Below are 15,879 nucleotides of genomic sequence, written 5' to 3' on the forward strand. Positions count from 1 at the left end.
GGTTGGCTTTAAATGCCTCGAGTACTCTTGCAGTCCAAATATAAAATAAATAAAGCTATCAATGTGCTTCTATTTTCATTTCAGACCACCAGTTAAAAGGTAAAGCAAACAAAGTAAAACAGAGAGACTTAAATCCTAACTCTCTATTTCTTCAACTTAGGGATTCTGTCTTGAGTTGGTCTTTTGCCTTTTGTCTCAAGGGTTTCAGAGCAGGTACGTTCTCAAGGGGTCAAGGCCATCTCTGTGTCAGACAGTATCTGTTTTTGGGTCCTTTGAGAAGTCCAGCGTGAGGTGAGCTGCTCGAGAAGCCTTGACTGAACAGTAGTTGAAGTCTGCTGCCTCAGTTCTGTTCTGGTCATGCAGGAGGCGCTTCCCCGGTCGCACTCCTTCGAGTGTCTAATCAGGGAAGTTCATCCTAGCTAGAGGGATGGAAGGTGAAGAACTATTTTAATAATCACAGTAAAAGAGGAAAGAAATGAAGAATGTGAGGACAAGATAGCTAAATTTTGGTTGTATTTTTCTGCCAGGAGTTAATTTTTTTGCTGTCACCAGCCACATAAAACTACTGACCATCCATGTTTGCATATGTGTGTTTGTGTGTGCACAGCTCGGGTTTTTGAACCATTACAGTTAGGGATGGTATTTTGGTTTCTTAGGTGATTTAGCCACAGGTGAGTGGGCTTGCCAGCCATCCCATGTAAATGCTGGTGGGTTCTGTATTAGTGGTATGTACATCAGCATTCTCAAGTCTGATGAGGCTTTTGTTTATCTCTGTCTACTGCCCAGGAGCACGGGGAAGTGATTGACTGCGTTCAGGAGCTGAGCCACTCTGTGCACAAGCTCTTTGGCCTGGCATCTGCAGCTGTTGACAGATGTGCTAAGTTCACCAATGGCCTGGGGACCTGTGGATTGCTGACAGCTCTGAAATCCCTCTTTGCCAAGTAAGCTGAGGAAGCCGGGGGCAGGGCTGGTCATCTTGGAGGGTTGTGTCTGTTCCAATTGAGAGTGTATTCTGTGTTTCTGCTGTGAACACACCTGTCCCTGAGCCCAAGAGGATGTTCCAAAGGGTGCTCAGAGGAACACCATTTGCTTAGGTGGAGCACTGGAAGTTATCAACACGTTCATCCAGTGGCATAAGACTAAATACATAATTTAAAATGTCAAGTGAGCCGGGCGTGGTGTCACACACCTTTAATCCCAGCACAGAGGCAGAGGCAGGCAGATACCTGTGAGTTTGAAGCCAGTGGGATCTATATAGTTCAAGGCTAACCAGGGCTATGTAGAGAGACCCTGTCTCGGAAAAACCAAAACAAACACACATGCGCGCATGAGTGCACACACACACACACACACACACACACACAAATAATAAAAATTTTAAAGTAAAATAAAAATGTGTTATAAATAGCCTAGAGGTGAAATAAGCTACTTACAGAACATCATCCATTTGAAATGCCCAGAACAGGCAAGTTTGTAGAGAAAACCAGAACAGGTCCCTGCTTGCCTGGGAAAATATGGAGGAGATAGAGGTGACTGTTAAGGGGTTGGGGTCACCAGAGGCAGAGTGTTTGCATACATGAGGACACTGGGGAACCACCTAGTACCCAAAAAGTAAAACCTGAAACTTGTCACTGAAAGAAAGGAAAAGAGAACTGGAGAAGTAGCTCAGTGGTTAAGAGCACTGACTGCTCACAACCTGCTCTTGTAGACCAGGTTGGCCTCAAACCCACAGAGATCTACCTGCCTCTGCCTCCCAAGTGCTGGGATTAAAGGCGTGCGCCACCACCGCCCAGCAATAAATAAAATCTTTAAAAAAAAAAAAAAAGAAAGAAAGAAAGGAAGAAAGAAAGAAAGGGAAGGAGACTGGGCCCTCTGGCCATGTAACAGAGGCCTGAGGGTCCTTGGGAGTGGACATCCTCCAGGATTTATGTAATGTTTTTTGGTCAAATATGCCCCCCATTTCTGTTCTCTCCAGTTTCTTCCTTCTCTCCTCTACCACTTTCCTTCTCAACCTCATGTGCTCTTTCTTTTCTACACCCAGGGTCTACTTAGTACTGCCAGTATGTGCATGTGTGTTAGGCACATGGGTAGCCTCTTGGGGACTGCGTCTTTGAAGAAAACTGACTCTAAGACTCTCTTTCCCCAGCAGCCATCAGTTGCCAACAGCTCCTCGGCTAGGGGTAGAACTCCATGACTCTTCTTCCACCTGTGCTTGGATTTTGGCAGGCGTGGTCTTGTGTAGATGTCTTACACACAGTCACAGCTTCTGTGAGTTCGTGGGCGATGGGGCTGTCATGTCCAGCACATGCTGTTTCTTTGCAGACATCCAGCACCTCTGGCTCTTACAGTCTTTCCACCTCTCTGTGATGACTCCTGGCTCTGGGGTTGGAGTGACATAGCTGTCTCCTTTAGAGCTGAGCACTCGAGTCTTGTGCTCTGTGCACGCTGATTGGCTGTGAGTCACTGTACTGATATCCGTCTATGCACTGACCCGTGGGTGTAGAGGCGACAGGTTAGAGGACAGTTTATTACTCTGCCCATCTAGTTGAGTGATAGTATTAAGTTTTCTCTACAACCTGCGGCATAGCCAACCACAGGTTTTTGCTCGTGCAAACAGTACAAGTTTCATTTTGTGGATCAGGTCTTAAATCCACTTAGAAAGTGCTTGATTGTTCCCATAATGTTTATGAAGCTATTACACTAGTGGGCATATCTTGCCCTAGTTACCATACACTAGCAAATTAAAACAAAACAAAACAATAGTGTTAGATATGGATTGTGTCTTTTTTAGTTGTCAGTGGAGTTCCATAGCCTTCTTCAAACAACGTGAATTATTGCCGTGGCTTTTGGTCACCCTTCAGAACTTACAGTAAGACCCTACTTCTGAAAACACTACATAAATTTGAGTCTCAGGACATGGGGAAACCAAGCTGGCTCTAGCTCGAAAAACTTGAGCCTGCTGGGTAGCTTTCATGGTGCTGGCCGAGGGCTATGCACATTACCTCGGGCTGTGGGGAGACACAGTCACAGGCCGGCCAGCTGTGAACTGGAGCTGCACATACATTGTTACACTCTCCAAGGGCCTCCTGAGGTAACTGCATTTCCAGACTCCTTTACTGAGCTGAATGCTACTTTGCTTAGGATGTTAGGGAGGGAGCTCTTGTCATTCCAGAAATACCAGGCTTGCCCCTGTGAGCCCAGTGTTCTTGGCTGTGGCCATCAGCCCCACCCCAGGCAGCCCTGCTGAGACCTTATGGGTTAGAGGTTTGTCCAGATGAACCCATGTGTGTTTCTGGAAAGAGAGAAGCATTAGTAGTGAGTCTAGTGTTTCCTTATTACTATTTTTTTCTTTTAAGTTTGTTTTGTATGCATGAATGTTTTGCCTGCATGCCTGTTTGTGTACCATGTGCTTGTTTGGTATCCATGGAGGTCCGAAGGCAGCATTGATCCCCTGAAACTGGAGTTACAGATTATTGTGAACTGCCATGTGGGTGCTGGGAACTGAACCCAGGTTTCTGCAAGATCATTCAGTGTTCTTAATCACTGAGCTAAGTTTCCAGGTGACTCACACCCTGCCTCTTTTTGTTGTTGTTGTTTTGTTTGCTTGTTTTTTTTCTTTCGCTTTGTTATTTTTGTTTTTTTCAAGACAGGATTTCTCTGTATAACAGCCTTAACTGTCCTAGACTCACTTTGTAGACCACACTGGCCTTGAACTCACTAAGATCACTTGCTTCTGCCTCCCAAGTGCTGGGATTAAAGATGTGTGCCACCTCATTCCAGTCCCTGCCTCATTTTTTAAAACCTCTTCTTGTCCTGCCATCATCAGGGTTTTGTGAGTGGAGAGCTTTTCTCTTGAGATCTAAAAACTATTCTCTACGGTAGTAGAAACAATGCTTCTAGACATAGCCCTCCAATATAAAACACAAAATGTAAAATATGCTCCCCTTCTGTCGGCTTTCAGTCCTTTCCACAAAGGTAGCATGTTGGGATGCTTTGCTTTTGGTTTTCTGATTCTTCTTTGCAAATAAGTAAGACTTTATCAACTTTTAAAATCTTATCCGTCACTTCTGCTATGAGAATGAGGTCCCGACCTTTTCAGGCATATTCTTTCTCTAGCTCTTACTCCTCTGAGCACTTACCAGCTTGACGTTTCTTTTGTTTGTTGTTTTTATGATTGGAAAATAATTAATGTTTGCATTAAAATTTACCGTATACCAAAGTATATGGGGCAGTGAGGTCACTGTCTCTAGAATTTGAATATTACTAATATCACTGAGTTTATAAATGGAGTTGAAGCTAATTTTTTTGTTTGCTTGTTTTTTTTTTTTTTTTTTTTGAGACAGGGTTTCTCTGTGTAAGAGCCCTAGCTGTCTTGGAATTAGCTCTGTAGACTAGGCTAGCCTTGAATTTACAGAGATCCGCCTACCTCTGCCTCCCAAGTGTTGGGAATAAAACCACCACCCCTCTGGGTTGAAGCTAATTTTATCAGGGTTCAAGTGAGTGAACTCTTGTCACGGGGGAGAAAGTCTTGGGGCTGGGTGGGGCAGATGGGGCAGAACGAATGGCCTGACGTGCACTCTGGCCCTGCACACTAAGTTAGCCCATAACGTGGCTATAGAAAGGTGACTTCACAGTTGTCGCAGGCATGGGGTGCTGGAAATCCATCAGCCTGGGCTCAGCCTGGTCCTGGCACCTTAGGATCCAGGATTATGTATGGGTTACTGCTCCTCTCTGAGTTTCAGAGTTTTTGCTTCACGTAAACTGAGGGCAGTGGATATTAAGGAAAAGATTATGACTGATGTCTCTACCAGTGAGTAGCTCTCTGGTGGTGGACACCCAAACCGGAGTATAATATATTGTATAAGTAATGGGATCAAAGCTACGCTGTGTTCTGCATGCTGGACTGAGGGACGGTGAAACCCCTGTCTGCTCAGCGGCCCAGGAGCAGCCTGTCCTTGGCGCATTTGTCATCGTTGCTGGCCGCTCCAGTTGCTTAATTCTCAAACTGAAGCCGTTATCCTGCCCGTTTGTTCTTGAGGCCTCTGCCTGGAAGGTCTTTGTAAAGGGAACAGAGTGGTTGTGCAGTGTCTGCAGGTTGTGGAGTGTCCGAGGTCAGTTCCTCCACTTAAAGGGAATGGCCTTTTCCTTCACTACACAACTTTCCTCTCAGGCCCAGGCATGATGTTCTGACGTTCTGCTCTGTCGAGGGAGGTTAGGCTTCTTGTGATTCACAGATGTTATAAGGACACAACCTCCCTCCCCATCCTTCTCCCCCTCCCGAGGGCACATGGAGGATATTACATCCTTAAAAGAATGCCTTACCAAAGACCTTTCATTCATGCTTTCGGAGATTGTATGCTGCTTCATTTATTCATAAGATAATACAGAAGACACCATTAAATCTGTTTTAGAGATGAGAGAACTGAGGTCCGAAGGTACCAAGACACCTGCCTAAAGCCGAGGTGTGCTGAGTGCCATCAGAGCAGCCTGTGAGGGTCTCCACCTTGAGTCTAACTTTGTTCCTCTTTCCTGCCACTGGGCTTTCGTCTTCCTGCCCTGGCTGGTCTAGATTGCAAAAGTACCCAGAATATCAGCAACTGCATAGCAGTGGGCTGTGTGTTGTGCAACATTTCTAGAACCTATCCCAGAGCAGTGCATGTGCTCGGACGGGCCATTATGGAGCAGCAGCATCTCGCCTTGTTGGTCCTTGGATTCCATTTGGTGGCCATCCCCTCCCTCCTCATCCAGAGCATCCCTTAAGGCCGTCCGGTCTTTTATTAAATGGCCTGGAGATGTTTCTGTAGTCAGAGGTTCCTAAGTGTTGTTACTCTGTGACAGAAGCCTTGAAGGACATTTGCAGGGCTGACAGTTTGTCCACAACTGTGGGGCTTGAGCTGTCCTTAGAGCTGTCATTCCCTACTCCTCCCTAGGTATGTGTCTCATTTCACCAATGCTCTCCTGTCGATTCGGAAAAAGTGCAGACTGGATGATATTCCTCCCAACTCCCTTTTCCAGGAGGATTGGACCGCTTTTCAGAACTCTGTCAGGTAATGTGGATGCTGTGGTGTGTGTGCCAAGTGGAACCAGAAAGCTTGGCCATGAAATGCTCTATAAAATATGTGCATTTATGAGGTGCTCCTTTTTTCTCTCTCACTGCCTTTGTTTGTCTTGAGATAGGGTCCCTTTGTGTAGTCCTGATGGGTCTGGAACTTACTATGTAGATCAGGCTTTGGCCTGCCACCGCCTCCCGAGTGCCACTGCCTCAAAGGTGTATGTGATCCTGGCTCATTGGCTTTTAAAAAACTAATAGCTAAATTTAAACAGCCAAATAAATAAAAAACCGAAACAACTACCCACAACAAAATACAAAAAATATCTCTATAGTTTGTAAAATATTTGCTTATTTTTAAAAAATATTTATATAGTTTTAATTTATGCATAATGAGTGTTTTGCCTGCATCTATGTCTGTGCACTATGTGCATGCAGTACTAGAGGAGGCCAGAAGAGGGCATCAAATCCACTGGAACCAGAGTTAGGATAACCACCACATGGGTACTGGAAACTGAACTTTTCTCCTCTGCAAGAACAAGGCCTTTTAATCTCTGAACCATCTCTCTAGCCCCTGTGAAGTATTTAAAAAAAAATTCTTTACAAATGCCTTGTCTTCTTTAATGACAAACTTCTACATTTGGTATGAGATCTCTTTCCCTGTAGCCTATGGTTTTTTGTTTTGTTTTTGTTTTTGTCTTTTTCCCAAAGCTAAAGTGTACAGCTGTATTTTGGAGAGCACAGATGAGCTGGTCTGTCCTGTTTTGGGTCTAAGAACCACAGCACTTCCTCGTATGAGAAGCCTTTGGAAAGGGTCCTTCAGGAGTTGAGTAGCAGGCATTGAACTAACCCTCTCATGTTGTTCACAGCTACTCTCTGAAGAGCTCATGTGACTTTTGGGCCATTAGGGAGTGTGATCAGCAGTGGGTTGGGAGGTTTGGCCCTGGTGTGTTCAGCTGAAAAGTCTCTGACTCACAGACACCCTTACCATCATAGCATTTAAAAGAATTTTGGATTCATCGCCAACAAGTAAAACAAATTGAATACAATCCAGATCTCTGGAATTGCCTACAAAATTTGAGGCTGTGGCACAGAGTGGTCTACATTGTCACAGAGACAATGGGGCTGGCGGCTGAAGTCGCCGACCGCTGTGTTCAGAAAAACTGCTTTTTAAGGATTGTGTTCCAGAGGAAGCTGCTCTTCAGCTGACCCACTTCATCCGGTTACGCGTCTTGCCTGTCCCCTGGCTTGGGTGTGTCACATGGCAACATCATGGTACATGCTGTGAATGCCAGAGCTCAGACAGCCACTGAAGGGGGCCAGGGTGAACCAGGACTACTGCAGATCATCTTGGGTTCCACCTTATGGCCTCTGTTCTGTTTATGTTTATGGACGGGGATGTTTTGGGTGCTGACTGCATCTGTTCCCCCATGGGGGTCTTGGCACAGCAGGAAGTATTCTGCACGAGGCTGCTCTGGTGCTCCTGCACGAGTGGAATATTTTACTTTCTCATAAACCTTTCTCGAGATGGAATGCCCAGATACCCTGGTGATGACAGGCACTTTCGGAGAGAGTTAAAAGTTAACTAGGCTGGGGGTGTTTTCAATCTTTGAGTTTGTCCCAACATTATGAGTTTGCTATGGAAGGACCAGTAACCAGAACCTGCGGGCTGGCATGATATTTCTTCAAAATGAAAAGATTATGAAACGCAGTCACCCAGTCTTATTTCTGAGAAGCAAATGGATGGATCAGCATCTGCGTTTCATGTGTGAGAGGGAGACAGCAAATAGTAGCTGTCTAGTAAGTATTTACATTCACTTTCAAATTTTAAGTACTGAGTACTTCCAGCCAATTTTCTTAAAGTTAAAACCCAGTAGTTTGGAACCATAAAGCTGTTTGAGGCAGCATTGGGTAGAATTGTGATTCATAGCAGAAGTGCTATTAGCATGGAGTACATCAGGAGGACCCTGCCCTCGCCACTGACATTCATTATATTTGATGAAACATTTCAGGGAGGCAGTGACGGGTTTACACTTTTCTGGAAACTCAGTGCCATCAGAAGGAGCAAATAGCTGGAGATTTTATGAATGAGACTGTTTGTCCTGTAAGCGCTGGCATGCCTGGTAGCACTGGGGCTCAAGTACTTTCTGTTCTGTTTAGGATCATAGCCACCTGTGGAGAGCTCTTGCGCCAGTGTGGGGACTTCGAGCAGCAGCTTGCAAACAGGTAGGAGGGGGACATCCTTGATCTCCTCGCCCTTCATTCCCTGGGGTTCTTGGTGGGTGGTGTTTGATCCAGTACAGGGACAGAATCTGAAAGCCACAGGGCTGGAGGACAAGGTATCATTACTGTCATCATTAAACATTTATTGAACACCTAAAAGGGCAAGGCTCATCCTAGTTGGCAGTAGTCACATAAATCTGCTTAGATATGGAGGCACCGGTCCAGAGGAGGAAGTAGTAGACATTCTTTTCCAATTATATGTGGGTTAGGCTTCTACTTACAGTCAGTTATTGGGCTCGAAATAAATTTCCTCAGAGACCATGTTACAAGTGGTGACTAAGGCCCCCAGACAAGCCCAGAGTATAGAAATTAACCCACGTAGCCTGCAGTCCAAGTTCTGGGGTAGAAATCTAGGCTTCAAGAGGTAAGAATCAAAGGAGAATTTTAGAGTCTACTCTAAGAAAAATACATATTATCCTCCTGTTTCTCCTCGTATATTGCCAGGGCTTTATATGTGATCCATCATTGCTCCATCCAGACATTTCCCTACCAAGCTTCCCAGCTTCCTTGTTCCTTTATTCTGTGGGAGTTAAAGAGCCTGGTGTGGGGGGTGGTTGTTGTTTAACTGTTATTTAATGAGTATGTGTGTGTATGTGTTTAGAAAAGTCTTTACTATATAGCCCAAGCTATCCTGAAACTCACTGTGTAGACCAACTGACCTTGAACTCAGAGGTCCATTTGCCTGTACCTCCCAAGTTCTGGGGTTGGGATTAAAGTCACGCACCACCATACCTAGTTGAGAGAGGCGTTGATTTTAACTCTGTTGTCATCAGAATGTTTAAGTATTGTTCCTACACTTCTGTTTGTCTGTCCTTACACTGGCATTGCTTTGAATATGTGTTAGACATCACTCCTCTTCAGGACATGGTAACTTTCCTTACTCTTTTGCCTTCCAAAGGGTCAGGACGGCCTTGGTTAGGAAGGTGAGTGAGGACTGGTGGCTATGGGGATGAACTTATGTTGCAGGCTGCAGCCAGAGGGAAGCTAAAAGGCTAGCTCTGCTTCAGTGAGAGACCACACAGCCTCCGAAAGAGGCAATGTCATCCTGGAAGCACTGAGCCTGGGGACAGTCACCATCTGTGTTCCCATCTGGGGCACTGATTGGTGTGTGGCAGCCGCCCTGTAAAGCTTATCTGATCTCCCATCTATCTCACCTTAGAACCCAGACTCCAGCAGAGCCACTCCCCAAGAGCGGGCACACGACAAGGCAGAGCAGACACTGGTGACATTGACTGTCACTTTTAAGGTCTCTTTGCAAAGGGTTATGGGTTGTGTAAAACGGAACTGGGTAACACTTTTTTCTTGGATGACTTGGGTGAGATACGGGGAGATTACTGTGACTTCTCTGTACCTTCCTGGTGCTCACCACTTTCCTTTAGAACACAGAAGCAAACATCCCTGACATATAATGCTTCTGTTTATGATGCTTTGGCTACACCCTGGTACATTCAGGAGAAAAATGTGTTTCAAATTTTGGTCTTTTCTAGACTAGCACTGTTTGGGACATGATCCTTTCTTACAGTGCAGGGCAGTGTCTGCCACCCTACAGCTCTCTGTCTCTAGTGTTGGTAAGCTAGGAGCCTAGGAAGTTGAGGACTTTAGGATGTTTTTAACTTGTGAGGATTATTGGATCTCAGTCTGATTGTAAGTCTAGGAGTATCTCATTTTTCCCCCCAACTTCTTGTGGCTGGAAGAGTATCTACATTTTTAAGGTTCTTGTAGGGTAGTTCAAATGAACAGTTGGGTTTTAGGAATTCAGTGTAAATGTACAGGCTTCTAGGGCTAAGAGAGAAATAGCTTGTCTTGAAGGGGAATGAGTTGAGGAAATAGGTGAAATTATAACCTTCCTTCCAGGTGTGCACTTGCTGTGTTCTTCAGGCACATTGGCACAGCTGGCCTCCATTAGTCTTTGAGCTTGAGAGTTAAGACTGTTCACCTCTTCAGTATTCCCAGCTGAGCCGTAGAGGCCACTGCAGTGAGGGGAAATTAAGTACTCATTTCTCTGGGCTCAAGTCATCATTAGTGACGAACAACTAGTGATGTCCCTATGGAGATGAGGCAAAGAGCAGTCATCACTAGTAATGAGCATCTAGTGATGTCTGTGTGGAGATGAGGCAAAGAGCAGTCATCACTAGTGATGAGCATCTAGTGATGTCTGTGTGGAGATGAGGCGAAGAGCAGATGCCATTAGTTCTCTGAAGTTGAAATTAAGCTCATGGACACTTTAAACTATAGTCTTTGCTACAGAAAACGTTTCTAGCATGCCTTGTTTTCTTTGGCTTGCATGGCAAGCTAAACCAGGGAGGCTGGATTTCCATGGGCTACCTGAGATGGAAATATATAATACTGTAATTCCAAGGAAGAGAGGAGGGTCTGGTTACACACGTGTAGCCGCAGATACCTCACACACAGCTGTTGGACCCCTGTCATGTGCCAGGCACTGTGCTGGGTGCGATGGTTGGGCAATGAAGCCACTTTATTCTGTTGTTACTATTCTGTAGGAGATGTGAGGAAAACCTCTGGTAGGTGCACAGCAGAGGCAAGAGATTGCTAGCAGCAAAGGCCCAGTGCTTGGGGACTTCCTGAGGGACACACTCAGGGGGAGAGCATTGCATAGTGAGCCTGTAAGGCAGGTGTGTGAGTGCGGAGAGACAGTGCGAGGCTGTGAGGGATCGGCTTCTGCATGTTGTCCTTTTATCCTGGAGATTTGAGGTTGCTTCTGGAAAAAAGACAGAATCAGACTTGCCTTTTAGAAGGATTGCTCTGTTAGCTGGGATGGATGAGGTGGCGCAAAGAAGGGAAGGGGTAGGGAAGCAGAGTCCTTCTTCAATCCAGACCTGATGGGGACATTGAAGGGAGGTGGTCAGGGATAGGCCACAGTTTCCCAGACAGACAAAGGAGGCAACCAAATTGCTGATGGGCTTAAGAAATGGGAACAACAGCTTGTGCCTCAGGGAGGAGGTGGGGAGCAGCTTGAGTGTACAGGGGTTTCCGAGGAAGCCCCTGTCTACAGTGTTCAGCAAGTGTGGGAGACTGCCGTATTCTTCATTTCTTTTCTTTCCTTTTTATTTTTAAGACAGGGTCTCACTGTATATCCCTGGCTGACCTGGAAGTCACAGAGACCCACCACTGTCTGCCTCTAGTTGCTGGGATTAAAGGCATATGTCGCCATGCCTGCATTTGTTTTATTTTCTTGAGATAGGGTATAGGCTTGCTTCAAACTTGTAATTCTCCTGCCTCAACCTCCTGAGTACTGACTGGAATTTCAGGTATATGCTACCCTGCCCAGCTCAGGGGCCTGTTTTTTAATAAATAAGTGTAGTCTAAAACTTGGCATGTCCAAAGCAATTGCTTTCATAAGAAATATTTGAAAGGGGGGGCAGGGTCAGGAAGTTAGCTGCATTTCGGGTTGTCACAGTACCTTTTCTTTTCCCACAATTCTGTGCACATTCAACTGTGGAGGCCGAAAGGCAAGCTTGGGCGAAGGGGGAAGAGTGTTTCCAGCGCCAGTCCTTGTTCGTAAAGACTCAACTCCACAGAAGTACTGCAGGTGGATTATCACAGAGACGCTCCCTGAGGCATCTTTCTTGAAGACTCTGGAAAGTGCCAGCTTCTCTCTTTAGGTCTCCCAGGAGCATCCAAGCCACATAACTAAACTTTGTGGTGTGCCAATGAATACCAACATTGTAGTTCGGTGTATGGGGAACGTATGCAGTTAGCCCATGGCTCCTGCAGGCATTTGACTCTTCCACTCCATGATGCCCATGGAGTGAGGAAGTGAACAGTGTTCCAGATGGCAGCAAGCTAAGTGCTGCCCGTGAGCAGGCTCTCTGTCATAGCAACAAGATGGGATCTTGAGGTGGCCTGAGTGTTAAATCTGATTAAAGTTGATTTTTAGTGTTAACCCTGGCTTCTTTTCTGCACCTGAGGCCAAGCTCATTCTTAAATGAAGAAGGGTGTCTTCATTTCCTTATAAAACAGACCTTAATTCTGTCTACTTCATGAGGGTGTTCGACATTTAGGAAGAGCCATAGGAGTGTTGTGATGGAAGCTCGGTACAGCCGACTCAGGGTACAATGCTTACCCCTTTCCTTTCAGGATCCTGTCCACAGCGGGGAAGTATCTGTCTGACTCCTACAGCCCTCGGAGCCTGACAGGTTTTCAAGACAGCATCTTGACAGAAAAGAAGAGCCCTGCCAAGAACCCATGGCAGGAATATAATTACCTCCAGAAAGATAACCCTGCTGAATATGCCAGTTTAATGGAAATACTTTATACCCTCAAGGTATGAGATCAGAGCAGCAGCATTCTCACAAATGAAACCTTTCCTTGTCACTCACTGTCCCCTGGTGACAGGTTTTCTGGCTCCGTTTGCAGGCCCTCCCTTCACCTCTCTGTCTCCTGTGTGTGAGGTTTTAAGGAGCTAGTAACGGCCACTGGGGTGGAACTTGCTGAGATAAAGCTGTAGGAGTTGGGTGGATGGGTCTTTTTATGGATGAAAGCCAGGCTTGAGGATTGTCCAGGAAGCTTACTGTTGCTCAGTTCAGAGATGAACTTGTCTATGAGACTGTGGAAGTGGGAGCCCTTGGTCCCCCTGGTAGCGACAGTCCCCCGTCCTGAGCAGCAGCCAGAGGCTCAGATGTATACTGTCTGCAGTTAGAGTAGACATGGAAAGAGGAGCATTTTGGGGGTGGATCTGGATAGTCTTCGAAGCCTTAGTCTGTCTGCAGGAAGTTGACCTTGGCTTTGAGCTTTAGGTCCCTTGGATCCAGTGACAAAAGGGCTTCCCAGCAAATGGAGTGAGTCAGCCAGCTCCAGGCATGCCCCACAGGGTTGTAAGTGAGTCAGCTAGCTCCAGGCGCGCCCACAGGGTTGTAAGAGGACCTTGGGCATGTGGTCAGAACACTCCTCCTCGAGAGATGTGGTCTCATTCCACCAGATGCAGTCTGCGCCTCTCCTGACGGGTGCAGTGCTGGGGTGAATTGTGCGTTGAGGCCCTGCTGTTGTTTCCCCAAAGTCTCCCCATCTCTCCACCTTGGCCCACCACTGGCTGCTTTTGAGCTTGACAAACACACTTCTTAAAGCAATTCTGTAAGCTCATTCATCCATGCTTCTGAGATTAAGTTAAGCCAACTCTGTTTATCTTTATTGCTAATCTGATTTATGTCTGTTGTAATCGGTCCATTTATAATCACAAGAACTAAGGTTACATTTTCCATCCCTGTATTTTCTCAGGCTGTATGGATTCCCAGACTCACACAGGTTGTTCATGCTCTGGCTTTCAGCCAAGAGTAACTGACCTGACCTCTCTGGGAATCAGAGTTTTGCCCATCACTCTTCCTTATATGTGAGGCCATGACCTCTCTTGCTCGTCCTTAGTCCCCAAGGGATGGTTACAAGTTAGGTTTTACTAAACTGTAAAAACATAACTTATGTTGGGACAAATGCATCAGAGTCACCTGGGAAATCAGTCCTCATGGGTTTGGTGTTTTGGAGCTTGTGAGTCTTCCAGTCAGCCTTTTTGCAGGAAGAGGGGCATGGTCAGGATTGGGACCACTGTTTTAGAAACTGTTCACTATGCCCCACTCAGTTACTCTTCAGCACTTCCGACCAGCTGACGACCTCGTTTGGGGGCTTAACTGTCTTTGCCTTTTCCTCTCAGGAGAAGGGGTCCAGTAATCACAACCTGCTATCTGCATCCCGCACAGCCCTGACCCGGCTGAACCAGCAGGCCCACCAGCTGGCTTTCGACTCGGTTTTCCTGCGCATCAAACAGCAGCTACTGCTCGTTTCCAGGATGGATGTGAGTTCCCCCCGACTGCAGTGTCTGTGCTCCCAGGTCGTGCGTATGCTCAGCCTGTGCCAGGATCTCTTCCCTCCCTGCTGTGAGGTGCAGGAGCCAACAGGTGCTGTTGAGGATGGCAGTTACTTTGTCATTTCAGTCTTCTTGGCACGAGCTCCTCATCTTAATTGCAGTTACTGAGACACTATATCAAGAGGCCATTTCATGTGATGGCAGTGGTGGTGATGATGATGATGATGAGTTGTCATTATTTGAGACAGAGTCTCACCATGGAGCTCAGGCTGGCCTGAAACTCAACATCCATCTGCCTCAGCCTCCAAGTGCTGTGACTGCAAGTGTATGCTGTCATGCCAACTTTCTGAAGAATGTCAGTATTGCTTGTCTGCCTTTCCCGCTGGCAGGCCTTTTCTGCCCTCTCCGGCATAAGGGAGGTTGTGTGCTGCTGTGACGCGCAGGTCAAGAGCTCCTGCCTTCTGATGTTGGACGGTCCTGCCAGGGGAGCAGTTCTGGCTCTTGGGCAGGAGAATGCCTTATCTGCCTCCATCCTGTTTCTGCCTTTTTTGCTTTCTCACTGGCTCTGTTGCCCTGACTGACCTTGACCCTTCTCCTTAGTTGGGTGGTGCTGGGTTGGCAGACACGCACCCAGCTCTGAGCTGCTGCTTTCTTTCCGCGAAACGTCCTGTGTGCCTGTTTCAGAGACGTCTCACTGCCCCATGCCCTCTTTCCCTTCTCTGCTTGTCCCAGTTGCTTTAGGAGGAGCTGCCCAGTAGTCACATCTCTCTACTTGTTCTGTCTCTCCCTAGTTCAGATCCCATTGCTTTCTTTTGGGTTACTAGGCAGGACAGGACCCTGGTCAATTGTCTCTCCAGCACCCCCTCCCCCAGTCTGTCCAGGTTCTACTTTTGTGGGAGATAGTTGTTTGGGAAAGCGCCAGTTATACAGATACTTTAGGAAACGGCAAGAACTTGCATGGCATAGTTACAAGGCTGTGGCTGTCTGCTGCCCTCTAGAAATTGCGTGAAGAGCCCCTGTATAGCCTTGGTCAAGTCTCAGCCCCTCTGTGGGTCTAAAATCTCTGTCCATAAAATGACTCTGTTTAAATGCATGGTTTTGATTCCATGCTGGGACTCTGATTTTCACTCTGTGAGATTTGGGGGTGTCAACTCTAGGTGGAGTTTGAGCTTCCAGCACTGAGCAGCACTGCAGAGAGCGGCAACAGAGACGCTGGAGGCCAGGTGCTCAGGGGCTGCTTCCTCAGCCTTCTGTGAGCTATGTGGACACAGTAGTTACCGTCCTATGGATAGTGTATGGCAGATTTGAGCATAGCATCACCACAGAGTGGATGTTTAGTAAATGATAGTTTTCTTCCTTTCTGTGAGTCTGTATTTTGGTATATATATTATAAATATATATGTGTAATATATACATCTGATATATATCAGAAAACATATATACATGTATATATATAATAAAATAAACACATATATTTATGTTTATATATATATTTGAAATTTACTTTTATTTTATGTGTATAAGTGTGTTTATATGCAAGTGCTATGAGTGTGCAGTAGTCACAGAGGTCAGAAGATGGTACTGGATCCCATGGAACTGGAGTTGCAGATCGTTTGCACCATCATTTGGGTGTTGGGAACTGAACCTGAGTCCTCTGCAAGAGCAGCAAGTGCTCTTGACTGCTGAGACATCTCTCCAGGCACCCACCCCCCCACATTTGCTTTTTGAGACA

At 46.3% G+C, this 15,879-nt stretch overlaps 1 protein-coding gene across 2 annotated transcripts in view; it reads left to right on the forward strand.

Annotated features, from left to right (window-relative positions):
- Positions 1–15,879, forward strand: part of Cog7 (component of oligomeric golgi complex 7) — a 67,340-nt gene that overhangs the window by 34,233 nt on the left and 17,228 nt on the right. For both annotated transcript variants that reach the window (XR_009057614.1, XM_057779735.1), the window contains exons 9-13: positions 787–941; positions 5,931–6,047; positions 8,210–8,275; positions 12,431–12,617; positions 13,995–14,135. Coding sequence is in view for 1 of the 2 variants with exons in the window: in XM_057779735.1 (XP_057635718.1) it covers positions 787–941; positions 5,931–6,047; positions 8,210–8,275; positions 12,431–12,617; positions 13,995–14,135 (666 nt within the window). In the remaining variant the exon portion in view is untranslated. The remainder of the gene's footprint in view (positions 1–786; positions 942–5,930; positions 6,048–8,209; positions 8,276–12,430; positions 12,618–13,994; positions 14,136–15,879) is intronic.

Source organism: Chionomys nivalis, chromosome 8, assembly GCF_950005125.1.
Source record: "Chionomys nivalis chromosome 8, mChiNiv1.1, whole genome shotgun sequence".
Taxonomy (NCBI): Eukaryota; Metazoa; Chordata; class Mammalia; order Rodentia; family Cricetidae; genus Chionomys; species Chionomys nivalis.